The 25,227-nt window shown below is 36.3% G+C and overlaps 1 protein-coding gene across 1 annotated transcript in view; it reads left to right on the top strand.

Annotated features, from left to right (window-relative positions):
- pex14 (peroxisomal biogenesis factor 14) overlaps positions 1–25,227 on the top strand; it is a 96,417-nt gene that overhangs the window by 30,446 nt on the left and 40,744 nt on the right. Inside the window, exon 3 of the mRNA XM_067445971.1 lies at positions 13,420–13,504. Within this exon, the coding sequence (XP_067302072.1) occupies positions 13,420–13,504 (85 nt within the window). The remainder of the gene's footprint in view (positions 1–13,419; positions 13,505–25,227) is intronic.

Raw genomic sequence — 25,227 nt, 5'->3', positions numbered from 1 at the left:
TAATTAATTATCCTCATGTCGTTCGACACCTGTAAGACCTCTGTTCATCTTCGGAACACAACTGAAGATTTTTTTTAAAAATCCGATGTCTCAGACAGGTCTTCATTAACACCAATGTCATTTCCTCTCTCAAGACCCATAAAAGGCACTAAAGATGTCGTTACAAAGCCGACAAGAATAATTTTTGTGCGCAACCCCCCCCGAAATAACGACTTATATAGAGATGGGCTGATTTCAAAACACCGCTTCGTAAAGCTTCTGAGCTTAATGAATCAGTGGTTTGGAATGCCAAAGTCACGTGATTTCAGCAGTTTGGCGGTTTAACACGTGATCCGAATCATGAATCGATACCCTGATTCATAACGGTTCGAAGCTTTGTTTTGAAATCGGCCCATCACTATATAAGTCGTTTTTTCTTTTTTTTTTCTTACAAAAACTATTCTCGTCACTTCATAAAATTCTTGTAGAGCCACTGTAGTGAGATTAACTTTGTAACAACGTCTTTAGTGCCTTTTATAGGTCTTGAGAGAGGAAATGACATTGGCGTCAGTGAAAGCCTTTCTGAGCCATCAGATTTCAACAAAAATATCTTCATAATTGATCAATTAGTGACCAAATTTTCTAACCCTTTTTCAAACTAACCCTTTAATTCAGCAAGGACATTCAGCAAATTCAGCAAAAATTTATCAAAAGTGACAAAAAAATTATCAAAGTATCCACAAACATATTAAGCAACTTTAGAATGATTTCTAAAGGATCATGTGACACTGAAAACTGGAGTAATGGCTACTATTCTGCATTACATTTTAATATATAACATAATATAACAATTATATTTCACAATATTACTGTTTTTACTCTATTTTTGATCAAATAAATGCAGCATCAGTGAGCAGAAGAGACCAAAAACAAAACTCTTACAGACTTCAAATTTTTGTAAAACAGATCTGAATTCTGATTGAATAAAATGTGTTCTGTTGAAAAACATGATTTTGTCTTTGAAAACCTTTATATCGAAGTAAAAATTCTTTTTTTTAAATTAATAAGTCCACAAAACTGTCTGAATAATTTGGTGTAGGTTATAGAGCTGACTCAATGATTCGGTCCCAGTTATTTGTCACACGGATGATATTTTGTATCCCACAGAAGAAAGTAAGTCATATAGGTTTGAAGTGATTTGAGAAACGAATGAACAATAACAGAATTTGAGTTTTTGATTGAACTATTCCTTTAAAGGAGTTGGGGAGAGAGCAAGAGAGAGTGACGACAGTCCCATGAGACTCAATGGAGAGGTATTGTCATGTGTTTTTCTCAGTCAAGGACAGCAGGAAATGTCAGAGCAGGTGTGTGTCTGTCAGTGAGTGGCCTGCCAGTGCAGCCCCTGGGCTCCAACACGCCATGCTGTGACACTGGAGCAGGACACACACACACACACACGCACACGTCTGAATCCTCATGCCCCATAAAGCCAGTGCAGGTCACCTCCGGCCAAGACTCACGTAGAGCCATACGTATTGAGCACATATTGCATCCGATACTGCAACAAAGCCAGTATGAATTGTAATAATTCACGTGTGTTTACTATTAATTAAGTTGCTTTTAAAAGGAAAACTCAAAAATGAAGAGTCTGTCATCATTTTACTCACCCCCACACTGTGGAACGCAAAAGAAGATAGTAGTGAAAGATAGATAGTGGAAAAATAGTTCCGTTTTTTTTTTTCCTCTCCATACAATGAATGTTGATTTGGACCCCATTGACTGTCATATGGACAAAAGCATTCCGTCTTTTGTGTTCCACAGAAGGAACAAAATCATACAGGTTTGGAATGACATGAGGGTGAAAATTCTGTCATCATTTATTCATTTTGGGTTGAACAATCGAGGTGTGTCTATATGCAAGTTACCTTTGAAAGCCAGCCTGATCTGTCAATCTAGTTTGAACTCTCGCATGTGTTCAGATCTCTGCTTGTGTATTCCATTGTGTTTTGGTGGTTATTGTTGCCTGGGCAGGGTCAAGAGAGTTTTTGCACAAACTCAACTGATTTATACGCAGGTTTGAGAACAGGGTGGCACCATCTAACCGCAGACATGCTTTGGGCAATAATGCAGTAAAACCTGTACATTCTGGCTGAACCTTTAGAAATCCACCATTATTCTCGCAGACAAGCATTTCTCAGATTCTGTGGCTTCGGTTGAGTAACAGCAATTCTCCATATGAGTCAACAAGCATAAATCACTCTGCTACGCTTTTATTTTGTACCCCTTCCAACCCATTTTGCAAGAAAAACAAAACCCAACTCATTTTTTTAATGCGATTTTAGTCACTACAGTAATTAAAATGTTCCCAGTTGTTTGGATGCACTAAATTAAAACTGCAAACCTGAATAGTTTTTTTATTGGGTTGCTGTGCCACAGCGGTTTTGAGGGAGGCCTAATCTTATTGGTGGATTAAACACTTACTACTCTTCTCAGTCATGTGACTCTGATTGTGGCCTGAGTATCTCTTTAAATGCGAGCTCCATTGTCATCTAATCGTTCCTGACAGCTCTGACTATCACAAAGCCTGGGAGGCCTGTCGGTTCACTTGGACGAGCCACACGCTTTCCTTCGCAACCAGTAGATGGTGGTATTCATCTTCTGAGATGTACCCATAGAGCTGTGGGAGGCCAGGTTGCCCTGTCTTTGTCTGTTTCCTTGTCTGATCTCTCTTCTTTAAACTTTCTTTGCCTTTTTACTTCCTTCTACAAACTGTATCCCCCATACGGTGCGCTTTTGTTTTACTCAACGCTTTATTTTTTGCTCTCCATCCAGTTGTTTCCACCCTCAGACTAATTGAGAGGAGGGTCACAGAGCAAGAAAGTCACAGCACCAATTCTTCGCCTTTACGAAGACCGCAAAACTGTTGATCCGCAACGTGCAATAAGCGTCCCGAGCTATTGAATACAGGCCGCCGTGAGATGATAATGTCAGCGGAATGTCACAATCTGTCTGCCGGTGGCGTGGCCGTCCCCTCTCAGTGTCATATTGTGCTTATGCCTAATCAACTAACCACCGGAAAGCACATTTCCCTTTTAATTGTCAATGTACTATATGTCTGTTATCTAGTTTAGTGTAAGAGACGGCGGCACAAAATTGTACACTTTGATTTTGTGTGTGTGTGTGTGCTAGGTGGGCGTCTGGAGCGGAGAGGGAAGACACTCGTCAGGGTTATGGCAGTCGTTGCTGACAAGAAGGCTCTTCCTTCCTCTCCATAAACCCTGCATTGTGCGGTTTGGACATGAGTGCACCGTTGTTGCCATTGGTGCTGTTTTCATTTTGCTTCAATTAGCTAATTAGATGTGAAGGGTGGTAGTGTCTCTGAAAATGAAGGACAAGGATCCAGCGTCGGGTTTAAGACCGCTTTTGTGTTTATCTATGAGCCGGATCGCAACGTGTTATTAGGATGTGCCACCAAGTCATGATAGGCTGCTATTAATTTATGCCCTGTTTCCTTTAGATTGTCTTGAAATCGGATGTTTGCTTTTTCCCCCCAGGTTTTGTTCCGAATTACACTGGCAGTTTGTGTGTGTGTGTGTGTGTGTGTGTGTGTGTGTGTGTGTGTGTGGGCATGTTTTTGTGACATATGAGGACACAAATGTGTATAATGACATGGGTATGACACGGTTTTTACAAGGAGATGGTGACTTATTAGGACATTGGCTATGTCCTCACTTTTCAAAATGCTTATAAATCATACAGGATGAGTTTTTAAAAAAAGTCAAAATGCAGAATGTTTCCTATGATGGGTAGGGTTAGGGGCAGGGGCAGTGTAAGGGGATAGAAAGTACGGTTTGTACAGTATAAAAACCATTACGCCTATGGAACGTCCCCATATGTCCCTTTTATGTGTGTGTGTGTGTGTGTGTGTGTGTGTGTGTGTGTGTGTGTGTGTGTGTGTGTGTGTACGTACGCCCTGCTCATTTGCAACTCGGAGACATTTTGCACGTCCTGTCACCGAATGTCATCATTGACTGTAAAAGTAGAGAAAAAAATGCCTCAAATTACAGGAAAGCAGCACTGCATTAAAGAACAAAGAGGATCGATGGCAGTACATTAAACTTTATACAATTGGGGGGGAATCAACTAATTAAAATTGATTACTCTTGCTTTGTAAAAGTGTTTCTGAATTAAATTATTGTATGAAAACATTTTGACCAATTGAGGAGCTGAGGAAGTATCCATTACTGGATTACTGCTGGAATATTTGCGGTGAGCTGGGCTAAGTACTGTTTTTTTCCCCCCTCACTGCCGAGTCCAGGAGCCACAGTTTCATCTTTCTGTCTCTTTCTCTCTTATACACACACATTTCACACTTTTTTTTTCTTATCAAAAAATGTCTAAACAGATTGTTAAAATGTTATCTAAAAAAATCTATTAATATTTTTTTAAGGTTAATTTGACCTTTAGACCTCAAGATTCATCTCATTTTTTTTAAAGTGTGACATTTATGTTATTCATTAAGCAATATTAAATTAAATTAATTTAACCATATGAACTAGTATTCTGCCTTATATCGAATGCCTCTAGTACACAGATTTTACCCTTGAGTATGTCCAAAATGAATGGTAAAAATCATAATGAATGTATTTAAATATACCTTTTTTTTAAGATTAGACCTTAAGATTCGTGTCTTTTTTTAAATGTGTAAGATTTGTTATTATTTATTAAGCATGTTGTGTATCTTTTTTCTCTCCCTGAAGAGATCAGAATAAATGAACACCCCCAAACTATCTCTTTTTTTGTTTTTTTAAAACCACACTGAATTAGCCAAATGAACTAGTAGGTCTTATATCAAACACCTCAGTGAGCCGGCAAAATGCGTTGGAAGTATAATTCCGGCACCACAGACACTTTGGCTCTCTCATTAGCGGAAACAAATGATCACATGTGAAAGCTGGACATATCTCCCAACAGTTAATAATAACGATTAAGATAAATTTGCCCCACATTAACAGAAATGTTTCCAGCAAATGCTCTACTTTACCGTGTTCTATTGATTTACATGTTAAGAGGAAATATTTCAGGTCTGTAATCGAAAGTATTGAGTACTAGTTAGGCTAGTGTTACAGATTAGCCTGGGCTGAGTGAGGCAAGTCGCTGGCAAACGTCTATGTTTGATGAGCGCATGTGCATCTGTGTGTGGTCAAATGTGTGTCAGTGCCGCCATAAACCTGTGACTCTCCACTAGAGATATAAGGATTAATCATAATTGTGATTTCCAGACTTGTAAATAAAAAGTCCTCGAAATACAATTTTCACAAGATCATGTGTATTTCCCTAGTCAATATTTAAATAAATTATTATTATACATATGTGTGTGTATGTATATATATGCATTAAAGAACATATATATATTTGTCAGCCCTAATATATATTTGACAGACCTAATATATATATATATATACATATATATATATATATATATATATATATATATATATATATATATATATATATATATATATATATATATATATATATATATATATATATATATATATATATATATTAGGGCTGTCAATCGATTAAAATATTTACTTGTGATTAATCGCATGATTGTCATGAGTTAACTCGCGATTAATCGCAATTTAATCATACATTTTTAGCAATTGTAGAAGTATCCTAAATTAAGTTTTTAATACTCTAATCAAAGATCATAGATGTTTATCAAAGAATTTTTTTCATGTCTCTTAAGCCTAAATGTAAAAATTAAGAGTAAGCAGTGATTTCTCTCGTTTTAAGAATATAAAGGGAGTTTTTACACTGGCAGTTTAATTCAGAGTAGCTGTCATGCGGACCTGTGGTTGCACCAGTACCATACCATGAACTGCCGGTATTTTGTGTGTGTGTGCCGAACTGGGCCGCGATTCACGTGGACAGTGTGAAGAACACGGACGACTCGGGAGCGCGCTTGTTCAGAAAAGTAACCTGTGCATTCGTTTTAGCCAATTGTAATGTGTTTAGTTCAATAAAACATACTGTTTACTGTAAGTGGTGATGTGTTAATGATTTACCTCATAATGAGTGAGAATGAGCTTCAGTGCATCGCGCTCGGACTGCAGAGAATGTGCTTAGTGAAAAAACACACTTTTCTTTCTTATAGACCTGGAGTCTAATAAAAGTTAAACAGAAAATATGGTAGCTTGTAGGCAATGCACTTTTGGTTTAGAATAGAAATGTTAATGTCAACCCTTTTTTTCTCTATTAATGTTTGCTGCTGCATCCATGTCAAATCCAAGTCATCCAATCATGGTGGAAAGTCTGTTTGGTGGAAATGTTGTCCAGATATACATTTTTTAATTTAATTTTTTTTAATTTATTTAAATTTATTTTATTTATTATAGTTATACCTAATTTTAACATATTTATTTGGATAATCACATATAATTTATTTGAAGTAAGAATCCTTATCCACATCCAGTCATTAGAAACAACTAAAAGTTGTGAAAAAATCATGGAAGTTCTTTTGTGGAAAGTCTGTTTGGTGGAAATGTTGTCCAGAAGGCTTTAGTTCCTTCATACTTTTGCTTATTTTTAAATCATTGTATATCATATAACAGAACTGTCTTTTTCTCTGCTGTTGTATGTATTGTTTTTTTGTTTTGTTTTGCTTTGGTGGTAAACTTTGTTGTGACCTTTAAGTCGTCAAAGTTCAGAACATTCATAAAAAATTGCCTCCACCGTGATTTGAATATCAGCGCTGTAATCGCAGATCTCTGTGCTCAATCCACTCGCAGCACATGGAAAATGTGTGTCGCTCTACTTTGTCATCAGTAATGGCTCTTTTTGCATATATCTATTTATCACGAATGTGACCTTTTGAAACTGGATTTGGTTGCATAAGGAAGATGGGTAAAGGCATAACTGACTGAGATATTCCCTTTTCATGCACCTTTTTCAGTAGTTCAAAGTCGTAAACAGACTGCACAGTTATCCTGAAGACCGGTTGGAGTGACTGCTAAGATTTTTGTGATGATGATGAGGTGGAGGCAGAACATTTTAAAGGGATAGTTCACCCAAAAATGAAAATTCCGTCATCATTTACTCACCCTCATGTCATTCCAACCCTGTATGAATTTCTTTCTTTTGTGGAACGCAAGAAAATATTTCAGAAAATATTTCAGGATTTTTTTTATTCAGTGTTGTTTTGGACCCTGTGAACTTGCATTGCATGTATAAAACATTTGAAATGTTTCGTTCTCTTCGGCAGGAAGGTTTGATATGGCATCAATTCTTCCAAAAAATCACAGTCAAAAGAAAAGAGAGCAAAAATAAAATACTGCTATATGAAGAATGGTAAAGGTTTATTGATGTAATGTCTGTGTCGTGTGGGTGTGGAGTTGATCAGTAAGAATTGATTTCATACAGCTGTTTAGATGAACACACTCTCTCTCTCTCTCTCTCTCTCTCTCTCTCTCTCTCTCTCTCTCTCAGTTTGCTCAGTGGGCTCTCCTCGATAAAGGTCATTTAAAGCGGAAGTTGTCATAATTAGAAGAGCCTTTTAAGATCTAATTATAAAAGATTAAAAACAGCATTTTGTGCATCAACCCATCAGGAGTTGAAAGGAATCTGACTGCATGGAAACCCGCATTGCGATTTCAGAGAGTTGGAGCGCTTAAAGCGTCCCAGATATCCATCTACGTCATGGAATCATTCACGAGAGAGGTTAATTAATATAGAAAGTCGACTACGGTCTCTTTCTCCCTCTCTCTTCTCCTGAAACCATTGTTTTGTAGGAATCTGAGACCAACCTAACACAATTGGATCAGTGTCTATTAGGCCTTTATTATATCAGGGGTGCTTCTTCACAAATGTACAGGGCAATTTGAAATGAATTGATTCACGCTGAGACTGGATCCCCAGACCTGCTAATGATTTCCTTTTAGCTTCCTTTACCCTTTCCTTTTAAGTGCCAACTGATGGCCCCCACCTTCTGCTGCGGTAGCCCTTGTCCTTTCTCACGGAGCGGTCATTACTGTCAACAGTCCTGTAGCCGAAGATCAAACTCGTATACAGTCAGGAACACTTTTTGGTCTACGGCTTCATTTCATGACGTCACGCGGCCCTCCGTAAAGTTTAGATTTGCGCAAGTGATTTGTCGTTTAAGCAACAAAAGATAGGCACAGCTATTCACTCTCAGAAAAAAAGGTACAGTGCTGTCACTGGGGTGCACTGAAATAAGTTACCTGGTTGCCTTAATTTTGAGTTCATTGAAATTAAAAATTTGAGTTAATACAATAAACATTTTTGAGAATCAACCACACTGAAAAAAAAATATGTTCAAAAGTTATGTTTTTACATTGTTTTAACTCGTTTAACTGCCTTTGACTCGTTTTTTAAAGTCAGTTTAACATAATTTAAGTTGAAATAAACATTCAACTTAAAAAAGATTCAACTTCAAAACATTCAACTTCAAATAAACAAGTCGATTGTACTGCAAAGGTTTTTTTTTTTTTACAGTGCACCTTTATTAAAATATTATTAAAAGATTTTAATTGTGTGTGTTTTATTTGTGAAGATGCAGTGAAACATGCCAAATTTTGTTATTTTCAACCAGGTTCTTACTTTAAGTTAAACTAACAATATTTTTTTTACAGTGTGGTACCCTAAGGTACATCACTGAAAAGGTACTCCTTTACCTTCCTCACCTCTACATGGTGTATATTAGTTCTTTAAAAGGTACATATCAGTACTTTAAGAATGTGTATTAGTACATTAAAGGTATATAGTAGTTTTGTACCTTAGGGTACCGCCACAGTGACTGCAATGTACCTTTTCTGACAGTCTTCATACATATATCATGATGTGACAAAGCTTAAAATTAGATTTTTTTTTTTTTTTTTTTTATGCACATTTATGAAAAAAATTAAACTGAATGAAATCTGTAAATTGTGTAACGTATTTTGAAACAAAAAATGTTCAAGGTGTGTCTGTGTTTTTGTTTTTGGGTTAAGAGTATATTAAAAAGGCAAAAGATATTAAAAATTATAAAACTGATAGACCATTTGCTGTTTTGAATCACTATATTTACACGTATATTTCCATGCATACTTCATTATATTCTCCAATTGAGAAAGACCCCTCTAACTGCCTTTTAAGTGTACATTATTTGTAGTTCTTTATGATAGCACATTTTTTTCCCATTTAAAAACAAAACAAAATATAAATATTTAATATATAAGAGAAAGGAAAAAAAACATTTATTTAAGAGTGTTCATCCCTACCTCTTCACACACACTTTTGTGATAAACTATTTTCCCCATCTACAACTGATTTGGCTTAATATTACTTTTGTAAGTTTGTTGCCTTAAGCAAAAGTATATTTCCCTGTTTGACCTGTTTGCAAAATTGCAAGGGAAGTTTTCCTTCTTATATCTACTTGGCAGCATCTATAAGCAAAACTTCCTCTTTAATTCTTACAGGTCAGCATTTATTTTGTGTTTTCCCCCCAAAATTGTTTTAATGCTCTTATAATAGGAAAAGAGAATTGACTGGTTGTTCTTAGAATTACATTTTTAGGTTAAGTAGGGTAAAATCAGGAAAATTGGGACACTTTTTGACATTAAGCTGACAGTTAAAATGCGGTGTGATTAATCTGAATTCACCCTGTATAGACCAGATATTGAACTTTTAACTTGTTTAAACGGGACTCAAATGATGAAAGCATCATACGAGGTTGTCTCTAGAAATTTGGCGGCCCTAATAGGACATTTATATTTCCCTCCCGATCAATATCATCATGTTAAGGAGATGACCACCTCCTCCAAATTTAAGGCGAGTGTGAGGCAAAAGTGCTCTGTTAAAACTCGGTCCGATCCAAACTCAATAAACAACACGGCACGATTCGCAAGACCTTGTCCAGTCATCATGTTCACGGCAGGCTTGTCTCCAGACGTGGCCCTTAATGTTGCTTGGCCCCTATGATTGAGTTTTCACCACTTTTTAGGTTGCACCTGACACTTGATCATTTATCTCATTTGTAAAGATTATCGGTTAGAACAGGGAGCACTTTCCGTGCATTAGCAATTTTAGCCTTACAAGAAACACTAGAAAATAATGGTTGATTAACAAAGAGTATTTACTGGTATTCAGCAAAGAAACATGCACCCACCTTTTTAATTTGAGTTAATATTTTGCTTGCCAAACCAAATGTGTCTTGTACTGACATGCAGTGATACAGCTCTCCCCCTTAAAAGCACAATCGTGCGCTGCTACCTTATACGACGACGAGGGTGATCTATACGTCAATAAGTAGACAAGACTAAAATCTGTGCAATGTGGTTATAATTGATTGAGATGTCTGGGTGGAACTTGCATAAAGCAGCCATGTCATCTGCAAAGAAAAGCACTTTTCTTCTCCCTGAAGAACAGACGTAACACTCTTGAAAAATAAATGGACATCGCCCTCATTTGTTATCCCACTTTGATCCCATCTTTTAGAGAAGTGTTTACAAGAATGCCGTGCCCCTTCCATCCAAGTAAAAGCTAGTCTCAATCACAAAAAGGAGTCGTATTTCAAGCCAAGGAGCTGCGACTTTGACCCCTTTGTCTTTATAATCTTAAATGAATTTTTTTTAGCTGGCGGTGACTCAATTGAGAATGTTCTTTTCCTGTAAAATATGATTTACTGTACGCAACGTCATTTTTGTGCAGTGAATAAAGAAATTGATGGTTTAGGCAGTTTATGTAGTGTTTATAGAGCGGGGAAAGCGCGTTTCTGGATTGTAAAAGGCACTTCTCGTGTGATTTTTCTCGAACAACTCAAAACCCTCATCCATTCAAATACTGATTTTCACTTGCGACTTCTCAGAACTGAGCTAAACTGGTTGATTTGAAGCAGGATGTGCTTCAGTTTGATGATGTGGACTTTTTCTTGTCATAAGTTTCTAGGTGACATTTAATATGCCTTCACCTTAGTCAGAAATGAATGGGTGCCCAGGGCAAAACCCGCCCTACAAAAACCACAACCTTTTTTTCCCTTTCTTCTCTTTTTTTATTGCAATTCCCTGAATTTATTTTTTACATAAGTAATTTTCCTGTAGTATTTTTTTTTGCCCCATTAAATATTTCATAAAGTGTTCATTTTCAAATATATATATATATATATATATATATATATATATATATATATATATATAAAAAATGAAAAACCATCACAAAAACAACAACAACAAAAAACAGCTGTGGATCATCCAATAAAAAAATATGTGAACTACTTGCAGAAAATGTAAAAGATTTTTACTAAATGTTTTCTTTTAGTACTGTCCTGAATAAGATATTTTACATATATATTAGCTGGTTCTTTTTAAATGACTTGATTCTTAATATTGTGTGTCATTCTTAATATTGTATGTTGTTTATTATGCAGGACTTTTTTTTGAGATGCTTGTTCTTAAGTCCCATTTTTTTCTGAGCAGTGCCCAATGTTCAGAAAAAATCCTTCACATATTTGAACACTCTCCAGCAATAACTGCTAGAGAGGGATCAAGTATGCAAAAGATGCTGGAAAACTGAAGAATGTGCAGGACCTGGAGGATTTTTCTAAAGAGCATTGGGCAGTTTAACTGCTCAAGACAAACAAGGGATCAAACAACAAAAAAACACCCATGGATCATCCAGGGAACTACCCTGTGTATTGAGAATCAAGGGTACATTAACTTTTGAACGGGGTCATTTTTATAAATGTGGACTACATTTAAAAGAAGTTTATTCTTTGTAAAATATGATATAATTATGTAAACTATTACATACTTATTCAGGAGATTAATAAATTAAAAATAACATGCATTTTGTGCATTATGATCTCTTATTTTGTTAAAATTATTCCCGTTTTCACACATTCTGCAAGCGATTCACATACTGTTTGATTGTATAATTTTCATAAATTAGACTATTTGACAAACAGATGACGGTGTGCTTCTGTTTTTTGGTGATTGTCAGAAAAATATGCACTTGCAAAGGCAAAAAAAGCCTCTGAAAATGACCTCTAAGGCTTCATTTCTGACACTGATACAGAGATCCAGAGATGTTCAGAAAGATTCAAGTAAACCATTGTCCACATGTGTTCTGAAACCAGGTGTGATTGGAGTTGCGTTCTGTGCAGACACTGCCTCAGATATCTGAAGACGAATGCGACCTGCCTGCTTGCTTATTCCAATTATCGGAATCATAATCTCATGCCGTTCCCTAAATCGGCAGTGCCCCCCGTTTGGTCTTCCTTCTTCATCCAACAAAGTCAAAGTTGTTCCCCATAAATTGAAGCTGAAATCAATATGATGTGTTTTTGAAAGGAAAACCCGGTCCCCGACTCACTCTGTCTTGATTTGTCGCCGCAGAATTATACAGCCGGCCCGACTATTACACATTCTTCTCAGCCTATTTTCAAAATGCAATCCTTTTGGATTGAAACAGGTCTTTAGTATATGCAATGCATTACCTAAAACGGATTACCACAGACAGCGCGCTCAATCACTTTTTATCTTTTGCCGCTTAAAGAAAAAGAACAGTAATCAAAACCTTTCAACCTATTAGAGGGATGACTTTTACAATTGAATCACAGGGACCACAGGTGCGATAACGAGGCGGCTCGGCTTTATCCTTGAGTGTGCGTTTCCCCCCCTATCTCCAGATGTTATTTCATGTTTATCTGTTCTTTAAAAGCACCACTTCAGAGCCCGCACTTCAAATTCATGCTATAATGGTGTTTGAGGAGGAGACCCTTTTTTAATTCTAGGAGAAGCAAGCTAAAGTGGCAGATCAAGGTGCATCTCGAAGGAAAACGCGATGGAATCGATGGGAACGGCGCTGCACTTCCGACTACACGTGTTCTGATGATATTTAATTTTCTAGTGCATTAACACTCAGTCATTACAACATGCTGCCTAGGTGATTTGATCATAATGCATTTTGTTCTTTAAGAATCGCTGAAGTTTTTAGCCAGGTATTCTGCCGTTATTAGATACAGATGGGCACTTCAGCATTAAGTATAGATTTTCAGTCCCTGCTCACTTAAGGCTAGGAGTTTGTCTTAAAGAGGATAATGGCAAATTAAACTCCATACCCCATTTGTTCAGCAAACCTTGATGGGATAATTTTATAACTGCTGATTCACTCATTTCCTAGATTTATCTCTAAAGTGGTTTGGTGGTCTGGCCTCCATATACTTATTGGGAGGGGAGGGCTATTTTATAAGTTCCTGTTGTTGGCTGATGATATACCTTGGGGAGTTGAAAATGTACAATAATTCAGCCGCCTTGCAAGAATTCCTGAGTCTTCCTCTCATTTCCAGAGAAGTTAATTTACTGATGACTTTCTATTATACTGATGAGCTCATTTCACGCTGCAAATGTATGATTATTTTTCCCCCCCCCGTCTTCGCAGATTGCCACGGCAGTGAGGTTTCTACAAAACCAGCAAGTTCGTCAAAGTCCCCTGGCAACCAGAAAAGCTTTTTTAAAGAAAAAAGGTGAGTATCAACAGTATGTTCCTGAACCTAATGTGTGAAATATTGCGCTTTTACAGGCAGAACGGCTACAAGATGGCTCATTTCCAAGAATTTGACCTTAAATTTGAATGGCCAACTTGAATGGTTTTGTTATTTTTTTCAGGCATGATTAGAATCAGTTTATTTAAAAAAAAAACATTTTTGCAATATTTGGTTAAAAGGACAGTCCACCACAGAAATTTTATATATTTGTTTATATAAATTCCAAACATCCTTTTTTTGTAGAATGCGTAAAGAGAAGTTTTGAAGAATGTCCATGCTGCTCTCTTACTTTAATTTACAATAAAAGTAAATGGGGACTGATGCTGCCATAACGGATTAAAAAAAAATGTTAATATGACTAATATGATAAATGTTCTGAAGCCATATGAAAGGTTTATGTGGCAAAATGATCTAAATTTTGTTTGGCAGGCATGTTCACATCTACTTCCTAGTTGTTTGGAAAAGAGCAGCTTTTACATTCTGCTATAAAAACGTTTGTTTTTTTCTTCTTCTTTTTTTTTTTACCATCTTGCACGTCATAAAGATTTCAGGTGAGTAAATAATGACAGAATGGTCATTTTTTGGTGAACCATCCCTCAGTTTTAGGAACAGCTTGTAGTCCAGTGTCCCAAGATTTTCATGGGGTGAGGTCATTTGCTTTTAAGGGTCAGGGGTCGAGGCCATTGTTGCATGCCCTGGAGGGTCAGGTAGGGGTCGATCGGACTGCAGAGAGCTTGATCCCAGCTGTGTGGATAAATGACCCATCGGTTTGGACGCTTCTTTGGGATCCAGAAAATTAATATTGACAAACCCTCCTGCACTTTCAATGGAATTGTCAATTATGCTACCTCCCAGCATTTTAAAGCTTTTACTTAATTTAGCTGTTATCATAAATATTAAAGCGCTGGAATGCATCGGAAAGTTTTATCGACCAGAGAAGTAACGTGTTGTGAGCATACATATGCATTCACTCTAAATTCAGAGCAGTTTAGGTATCAATCAATATGTGTGTTTGATGCATAACCCACCACTATCTCTCCTATAGCACAAACCCCTTTCAGATCAGATCACCGGTCTGAGTGTGTGCTGGATAGTAATCAATCCTTACGCTGTATTTTGATCTTTTTTTTCTTTTCTTTTTTCAAAACCAAGCACCGAAAATGACATTGTGATGCTTTAGTGAATCACTTTGGGGGCGGCAGTGATGGAAACCGAGAGGCACAATGTAATCTGTCTCACTTTACGGCTTATTTGAGTGTTTTGCAAGCAGGTCTTAAAACTTAAAAATCAGTCACATAAAATGACGATCACTTCGGCGCTGAAATGCATATCATTTTTAAAAATAAAATATAGTCCTTCACAAAGGTCAGATTAGTTTTATCTTGATTACATTTAAGTTTAGCAAGGTCAGCATTGCCCTTTATAACACGATAACTCATCTCTCTCCGCACAGTATTGATAATTGTAAATCTTAGCAGAGCTATGCTTATCTGACATACAGTACTCTCACGACTTTTCCTTTTAGTTCTTATTTAAAATGAAATTTGTTCTGTCAGGACTAATTAATGGTAAAGGCAGGTGGATCTGGCCTACGATGGTGCTAGTGGAGGGGCAGAGGAAAGCGAGCCTAATAGCTCAATGACCGGTGTAGGTAACTGGAGACAAAATCCATAGATGCCGGCTGCTGTTGTTCACATCAGTGGCTTATTATGACTTCTCAATATCTTTAGCATTTTCCTCGGTCAGTGCTTCTCGTTAGCAGAAGATCGGCTTCATTTATAATTCACAGCTGGGTTATGCGGCTTAATATGCAGTATGTTCACGGCGAAATGTGGTTATATCATGTACGACTGAAATTGTACCCAGCTCCAGGTATTTGCAGGTTTTGAGCGATATGCATCGTGTTTGTGTTTTGTAGCAAGTGTGTTTGGTGGTTCAAATGGATTTCTCAAAGGGGTGCACTGGTACATCAAATATTAATATGCTAGTGTGTCACCGTTTCATGATAGGATAGGTCAACCCCCCAACTGTAGTCAATAGTGTTCAATGGGTCCCTGAATCTGACTGAATGTTTCATTACGCTTCCTAAACATGATATACAATTATTATATTCCCTCTTGCCAAACATTTTTTTAGTTTATTTTTAGTTTGTTACATTTTATAGTACTGTTTATTTATGTTTTGTTTAGGTTTTTAAATAAAAATAATATTATCAACAACACTATTGAGAGATTTTCTTTTTGTTACACTGTAAAAAAAAAGGTTGTTTTTTGTTGGTTTAACTTAAATAGATAAGTACCCTGGTTGCCTTTAAATTGTGAGTTTATTGAAATTAAAAATTTGAGTTGATACAATGAAGGAAATTTGTTTAATAAATAGAAACTCAAAATATTTTTTTATCTGAACCACACACAAAATTTGATAAATCATGAAAATAGTGCAGTTTCACTGCGTCATCAGAAATAAAACACACACAATTACCCAATATGCTTACAAAATCTTTTAATACATATAGTTTATTTAGTGTGTGTATATGTATAAACATACATATATATATATATATATATATATATATATATATATATATATATATATATATATATACATATATACATATATATATATATATATATATATATATATATATATATATATATATATATATATATATATATATATATATATAAAGTATATTTAAATAATATTTTAATAAAGGTTGTCGAATCTCAAAAAATGTTCATTGTATTAACTCAAAATTTTAATTTCAATGAACTCAAATTTTTAAGGCAACCAGGTAACTTTTTTTCTAAATAATTTTTTATAGTGTAACCTAAAGTTTAATATTTATTAGTATTTGACTTGTCCTTTTTCTCAAGCTGCATGAATTCCAGAAAAAAAAACTGATCATGTGGTATTTCTAATTCATACATACATCAATCCATGTATAACTCTCTGTTTTGTTTTGTATGCATATGTAATGTATATTTAGATTGACTTTGACCCCTCCGAACAGCTAAAGCAGGTTGTAATGGGGAACACGGTGAACTCAGGACTATCATGGCAATGTGCCCCCAGGGTGTGTTTGAACATCAATAGATCTATAGCTGGAAGACTCGGCCTTGTGCTATTGCTATTCTAATCTGATGTTGTACTTTTTATGCGGGCGTTTGGAGATCTTTGAACGAGGACACTATTTCCAGGTCACTAGCCTTTTAATTACCGACCCTTGTAACCGAGAGGTTATTGATAGAACTCAGAGCACAAAGCTGTTTACAACCACAGCGGACGAGTCATCACCAATGCTTCAAGTTTAATTTCTTACGTTTTCTCTGCTCGCTCATGCAATTTTGGGTGGGACGCAGCTGCTTACACCCTGAGGACGACTTTGCTGTGATATTACCACTTGTCACGTAGTTATGAAAATATGCTAAACATTGGAATAAACAACTATTCAATATCCTCTCAATGGACGTTCCCAATGGGACGATAAGACCATCTATCAGATGGCTTAATTAAGCCAGTATGATTTGGGAATGATTTGTAAGTACTGTATGTACAGTTCATAATACCTGTCGTTAAGGACGGATTTCGGATTAAAGTCACAATGACCTTTTTGTTTTAATTGTGCTTCGCAATCAGCAACCTTTTGTCAACATGCAAACGTTGTTTTCTTCTTCTTCTTTTCTGACTAGTACCAAATGGCAGAAGAGCACAGACTTTAAAGTGAGCCGGGTGTAAATTTGCATGTGCTGGAAAATCGTCTTGTGTCAGCACGGAGCCATTTCTACTGAGCCTCACCTTCAACAATGTAATTATGTCACAATGTTGTATCACTCTGAAAGCAACTCGTGCAATTTGAAGGGTAGGAGGGAGACTAATCTAGAAGCAAAGTGCTGAGTAATCTTAAGCCAATTTCTCCTTATTAAATTTCTCCTGAAATTTACCATTTTCCCAGTGCCCTGCTGAGCTCACAGAAGCAATTTTAACGTGCTGCTCTGTGTGGTTCATGCGAGTGTTTTCAGCGTCATTCCTGGAGTTTGCTCGAAAGTTTAATTTGATTAACATTGTTCATATTAAAGCATGCCTTAAAAACGCTAGCTGAAATGACGGATCAGTGGTTATGAAGGTGACCTTTAATTTTCACTGTTTATGGCTAATACCTATTAATTAGGGATAGGGTTAAGCCAAGTTCATTGTAATAATTGCTAAATGCTGGAACAAATTCTTCAATAGTAATAGTTGATGTACTCGTCTAGATTATCTTTGGCATTTAAGAGTTTTTTTCTCTGTCTTTCACACTATAGTTTTGAGCATCAGTGCTTAATTTAACCATGTGTGCTCCGTTTTATCTGTTTGATCCGTTTTATCATTGCATTTTATTGAGACAGCTTTTTGCCACTGATAAGTGCAACGGTTTCCAAGATTGTTTCTTATATATGTACTGTACACCCTTAGCCACATCACTAAGCCTTAAGTACCCCTTCATCAACCCCAGACCAGAAATGTGTCCCTTTTAACTCACATTATACTGTATATAATTTAGCATTATCTTTAATGTTATTAAAGTGGCATTATTACAATGAGTCACTTTTAAACTAAAAGCAATCAATACTGTGGGTGAAAAATAGACTCACCCAGTTGCTTGGAAGCAGTATGAGGAATATAGGCTAGAAGCTGATATTTTATAACTGCATTTAGTTTGTTATTGGTAGGTTTTATAACCTGAGACATTTGATGAGATGGAAATATGAAAGAGCGGTGAAGTGTGAGATGAGTATAGAGCACTTTTGCAGAAATTGACTTAAATCCACACAAATTGAATAAATGTAGGCTATGCCTATTATTATATAGTTATAGTCTTAGTTCCTTAACAAAATAGGTACACAAGCTGTCATCTACAGAAAATTGCATTGTTATTTTTTTGACTGCACTGATATTTGAATTTATTGTTTAAATAACTCAAGGGGGTCAAAAGGTCCACAAGAGATCGGGCCGGTAGAGATCAGCTCTAGCGTCACCCGAATCCGCTGTAAAAAAAAATCAAACAAAAAAAAATCATCCGCCTACCACCCACCCGCATCTATGATTTACATATCCGCAACCCGATCATCACATTCCAATTATTCAGATTCTCGTAAGCATGATGAAATCATAACATGAATTACGCTGCTTTTAAAAAAAGTTCTTCTTTGGCGAAATTCATTTAAACCAGGTGTCTGCAACCTTGGCTATATGGCGCACAGAGTAGTAGGCTAATTGCTGGGACGTGAGCAATAGCGAGAGATGTGTTTGTATTTAATTCAGATAAAGTACATCGCACATACAGATCTACATTTTGAGGTAATCATTCATCATAGTAACACATCTTGTTTTATTAAGTTAGGAGCTGTAAATATGATTAAAGTGTGAGATTTAAATCACGCAAAGTCAATGAAAACGCTCTGAAAGCACATGCTGAGCATTACGCGCACACAAAAGTAACTCACTGACAGCTTGCAGCTTGTTACTTTATTACGCTTATCTTTGAGAAAAAAAAGTTTATGGTATATCATCCCTGCATTTTGGAGATATCAAGTAGGCTACTATATATAAAGTTCCATTAAACATTCTACATGGGGATGCATGTGCAAACTTTATGCTGTTTGCTTCATGAGCATCTCTTCAGCACACTGACACAAACTAAACTTAAATGTTCAACGTCGCATCCTGAAGCTCAACACTTGGTTGTCTTCATTAAAAAATAGCGAGACTATTATAATTATAACTATAATTATACCAGTGCTGATGCTGCTTTCTCTCCCATTGTGGTCTTTAATCGTGAAATTAGCTGAAAACGAAAGTAAAAGAGTAACATAGACCTACGTTCAATGCGTTTTACTGTGAAAAGAGTATTTTTGGAATTATCATTTTTATTACTTGACATGCCCGACCCACGGGTTAGCAGCAGCGTACGTGGATATAACCGCAATCTGTACGTAACTACCGGCTACCAGTCTCCCATATTTCCGATTCCAAGCCAGTTTTTATTGAGAGCGACACAGAGGCTGCATTTCCAGGACCACATTTCTAGAACCCTAGCAATGATTTAGTTGTTTAATTGATTAAGTTGAATTGATATATTGTCCTAAACAACCCCTAGCCCTAAACCATTGGTAACCCTGTTGAAATTTAAACAAATTTAAGCAATTAAGTTTAAAATGGTGGTGCCTGCTGTTTTGTTCAAAATTAGGTGGAAAAAGTTTGAGTCAGGTCTCCTCTGTTGGAGTACAGTTGGCTAGATGGTGCTGTCACAAAAAAAACCCCCAAAAAACAAGGGTCCTAAAAATGCGGTCCTTAAAGTAAAAAGTAAGTAATATTAGAGACACGGGCTATAACGTCAACTGCGTGTTCACAATCTCTTCTCTTCAACAGTGAAGCGACACACGAGATACTTATATTGCGGATAATTCAAAAACAGTTTTGGAGCACCACTGATCTGTAAATTTGCACCGCAAAAGCCACTTCTCGGTCTCAAACAGCTTGAGTGTCAAAAAATACCAAAATCAGTGGCTCACTGCACTTAAACGTTCAAATGCTGTTGTGTAGTAATATTTTGGGTCCGTGCATAAACTCTTAATAGGACAGCAGTCTAATGTTCTTGCTGCTGTCTGTCATGTTCATCAAAGAACAAAAGAAAATTACTGAATGAGATCTTGACTGAATGAGTTGTAGAACTTTAGTTGTAAGCATTAATCGGTGTGTATTTGAATTTTTTTTACAATGAAGACTATTCAGTGTTATTTTACATTTGATTACTTTAATGTTTGTATTATTTCTTACCTGAATTGCCTACTTTTAAACTTAGCCATATGATAAACTTAAAGCAATGCTTATTTCAGACGTATCTCTCTTTATTATATTGTATTTATTTGTGCTGTTGTTTGAAATTTGTTCCTATTTTATTGCTTTTTACTTGTGTTTTCTTGTGTTTTAAAATAATACTTTGTGTTGAAGAAAAGCACATTTTTGTTAGTATATGCTATCAATTATAGTTCTTAGAAATAAAATCAGAATCTGCAAAAATCGGTATCGGCAGGTCACTTACCTAAAAACAACCGGAAACGGCCAAGAAAATTGCAATCTCTAATTTCAACCTATTTAAGAAAAGAGAAAAAATAATAATTTTAAGTAAAAATATTTTTTGACTTTTATGCCTTCATTTGATAGGATATTATGAAAGGGAAACAAGATCAGGAAATTACATCAATGAGGCGCCAATGCTTTTTTACATTATATGACATTTCTGTTTTATAAGTTTATAAAAACGTTCAAATCTTTTCAAGTGCTACCTGGTTGGGAATCAGTATAAGGTAATATTATAAGGTGACGTTGTTGAGCTGTCTGTCATGATGCAAGTAAATGAGAGGAGCATTGTGGACGTTACAAAGATCAGAGATCAGATTTCAGGTCAGTCACTTCCCCCAAACAAAGACCTAAATATCCATCCATCTTAATTTCTAATACAGTTTAATGGCATATTTATGTAAATATTTTCCAGTTTTGCTCTATATTAACGGTGAGAAATGTCAAAGCTCCCATAAAATAAAACAATACCATCTTCTGGTGGAGTGGGGAGTTAAATTGGATTCCTGCAGCAGGCAGCCATAGTGGCGGGCAGCTGATGAAGGGGAAAATAGGAAGCACTTTGATTACATGTTGCAGCGTCTTTACACAACAATCTCTCCTACACGTATTATTTACATGCCGTTATGCTCTAATCCGTGCTGAAGGATACCTCCGTGATTTCCACCCCTTTCACTCTCTCAGTATTTCTGTCTCCCTCTCTTTTCAAGGGGAATGTGATTGGTCTCGGTAAGCATTCAGAGATATGCGCTAATGTTTTCTAAGCAGGTCATTTTACAGTGTAAATTGTGAATTACTGATCTCCCAGTACATCATTACATCACTCTTAGATTGAGTTTTTCCAAATGTGGGTGTATATGTACTTATTATCTAGGCTTGCGTTAATTGTATGAGCTGTCCTTAAAGAAAGGTGTTTTAAAGAAGCTGCATGTTATCACTGCACTGTAATTACTGTGGTCTGTACAATTTTACCAATAAATCCCAAAATTATCGTACTGAGAAAGCCCTGTAAACTAACATTTCTTAGATTGAGCCATAACTGCCAGAAAACTAGCAATGTCTCTGTATCTTGATTTTCACAACTTGAGGTACACTACAGGCATGTGGGTTTAGTGATGTCAACTTAGTGGGTAGAACTCTGTCATCACTTTACAGTGTTTTCAGTGACTGTTTTCAGATGCATTTTGTCCGCATCAGTTCTATATTTTGATTTAAAGAGTTTATTAAATAAACATTTATTTTATTATTTTAAGTTTCATTATTTTATTATAATAATATTATCGTATATTTAACCAATTATTTTTTTAAACGATGTGCTTCTTGAAACGCAGATATACCAATATTTTATAAATTACTATTCGGCTGTGCCAATGCTGAATTTGCATTTTGTTGTAGTTTAGTACAAGTTTTCAGTATGATTTTAATGTTTTGTGAACAAATTGAACTGCTGACTCTTAAGAGGTTGTTATTTTTAATGAACACATGACAAATTAGTCTTAAACTTGTGTCAACATTTTGAATCTCAATCTTTCAATGATTCATTCACTGTATGATAAGTTAGTACTTTAAGTCATTGCTACACTGTATACCTGCAGTTGGCAAAACTAAAATAAACTGAGGCAATTGAAAGTTTAAGTAAGCAGACTTTTTTTTTTAATCATACATTTTAATTGCTCTGAACTTGAAATATTTCAGTAAGCTAGTGCCTAGTTCATACATTTAACTTAAAATATCATGTAATCTGAAGTAATTTTTAGTAGTGGAAACTTGACTAGCTTTAAAGGAACACTCCACCGTTTTCAGAAATAGGGCTTATTCAACTTCTTTCCTACATTTAGATATGTGGGCAAATGCATTTTTGTCTCAGTGAATGCATTGTTTTAGAAAAAGAAAAAAAAACATAACAGAAACTCTTCTAAACTAGCATAACAAAGCATTAAACACTACTAAATCTCCCACTTGATGTAAATCTTGCACACAAAAAAACATATTATAGCACTTCTTTTTTGCATTTACTGTCCCTTTTGAGATCATACTGGAAAATAGAAACCCCAGCCCAGTTTCGGTTAAATGTAAAGGTGTATTTGTAGTAAAGTTTGTTGTGTTTGGAAGGAAGAAGACAGGGGTCGGCTTTGACTGGGACTGGGGCTCTCTTTATTCAGTCTTTTCAAATAAACAATAAACACACGTGTGTGTGTGTGTGGTAACTCAGTTTCTCCACGATATGGATCGCTCCGTTCTCAATCAGACTCTGTGTCAGGCCTCTCAGTTTCTCTGCTGTGCACGCGAAGTCCCAGTCCAACTCTCTCTCTCTCGACTCTCTCCCGGCCGTGGCTTAAATGCGCTCTCTCCACGCCAATTACTGCAATCAGAAACAGGTGTTCGTCATCTGTGCTTGACCTACTTACCTGCCGCTCCCCTCTGAGCTCTCTCTCCCGCTGCAGACCTCTTAGAACCACGCCCCCTTCGCCACAGTATTATATATAAAGGTGTATGTATATATGTATGCTTTTGACTGTACTGTCACCTTTGGCTTGGCTTGCTCAGTTGGGGACACTAAAATGATGATCTGAAGTTTTTCAACTAAATATACAAATACAATTAATTAATTAGGTCTTATTTAATTCTATAAACTATATTACTGATCTGCCAACATTGTCGCTATAGACCATTTCAGAATGTTAGTGAACAATCGCCTCAAGATACTTCCGGGTGGCAGAACGCGAGCGGCTTCTACTGACAAACTGAAGAGATCAGCCGGCTACTGTAAACGTTTACAGAGATAAGAACATTGTTGTTGATTAAAGTTGAAACTATGATGAAAATGTGTTGTGTTTGGGGTTACGCCTTCAGATATACAGCAAAAGGTGTTGGATTGCATCGATTTCCTTCAGAAAAAAGTAAATATATCCAAAAATTCGGGAAATTCAAGACTAATATTAGTACATTTTAGATCTCTTTTAAAGATCAAACTCATTGCCAGTCACTGCCTGAAGTAAAAGTAGGAAGAGACAGAACTTCTAGTGTCATGTAGGCTACTGATCAAATGTCAATAGAAGGAAAAGGAAAAGCAAAACATAGTCGTAGGCTGATGGATAATTGATGCGTGTACCACACTGGCTTCATCATAACCGCAAGTTTAGTTTGAGTGAATGCCATAACGTTAGCGGAGTAGCGCTAGTCTACAGCACGCTATCCTTTTGACCGTCAGAATCTCACGCCTGTGCCATCTGATCCGACCCCGACTGAGCAACATAAAAACGATCATAGCCTTTTGAGTTATATAACAGGGAAATAGACCATCTACAATAGCCTAACATATAGTAAGTCACACAGCAACAGTCACTAAAATAACTACTCAATGGTAGGCTGAGGCTCATTTAAAAATTATGGTATTAGACTAGCGCTACATCTACTGGAGCAAGGTTAGGCATTTCATGAATTGCTATCTCCTGAATTAGTTAATCAGTCCCTCAATAATCATGTTAACCAGGTCTGAAACCCAAGCAATTTACTAGCGTTGCCATAGGAACGCTTCGGCTTTTGCCACCCGGACGAGCGTTTATTGCTGTTGTGACGTCATGGTGAATTGTCGTATATGATAAATTAAAATAAGCTGATGACATCACTATTTTCTCCAGAACGACTGTACAGCCAAATCAAATTTTGTTGCAATATTGTCCTGTTTAACACTGTGAAGCTGCTTTGAAACAATCGTCATTGTAAAAGCGCTATATAAATAGAGTTGGTTGATTGATTGATTAATTGTACTAAAGCATAAAAATACCATATGTTTGCAGATATGAAGGAAACATGCTGATTTCACATACTGATGTTCTCTGAAAAACAAAGCTACAGCCAGTTATTTTACTTTGAAATGTGCGTTCCATGTCAGAATGTCCGTTTTTGTTTTGGTCTGTGCGATAACGCACGTTGCCAATTTACCCAATTGTGTTTCACCACCACAGGTTTCCATCTTAAAATATCTATGAACAGAAACACATTACAACGTGGATAAATTAACTCGGCGTACAGTGTGTCCAGTGAGTCTCCTCATCTTCCATTGTCAATTGTGGTTGTTCCTGTTAATTATGTGCATTGAGTCTGAGGACACGAGGGCAGGGTAAACAATAGAGATGCTCCGATCAGCATTTTTGGGGCCGATTACCGATCACCAAGATCATGATCTGCCGATTGCCGATCACTGCCGATCACAGAATGGCAGGGGAATGGGAGTTTGCATCATTTGTTGAAATGAAACTAACTCTAAATTAAAAAAAAAAAAACTGTAGAAATGGGCTAGAGTGAAGATCTTGAAGAACCACCAAGTGTTTCTTTTAAAAAATGAGATAGCTTAGGCTACTGTAGGCCATCTTTCCCAAATAAAGCAGAGTAAAATAAAATGATTCCAAACAGAGGGGTTTGGCAGACCAACACGCATCAGATCAGCTTAATGGGATGTAGCATCTTAAAACACTGATTATATTTAATTATTGGCAGCTATATGTAAATGGCTACTGTCACAAAGGACAGTTTTTTCCTGTTATTATTATGAACATCTGATGTAGTTAAGGAAACAA

This window comes from Pseudorasbora parva, chromosome 6, assembly GCF_024679245.1.
Source record: "Pseudorasbora parva isolate DD20220531a chromosome 6, ASM2467924v1, whole genome shotgun sequence".
NCBI classification, from domain to species: domain Eukaryota; kingdom Metazoa; phylum Chordata; class Actinopteri; order Cypriniformes; family Gobionidae; genus Pseudorasbora; species Pseudorasbora parva.
Note: the sequence above shows the minus strand (reverse complement) of the source record. Positions and strands in the feature narration are given on the sequence as shown.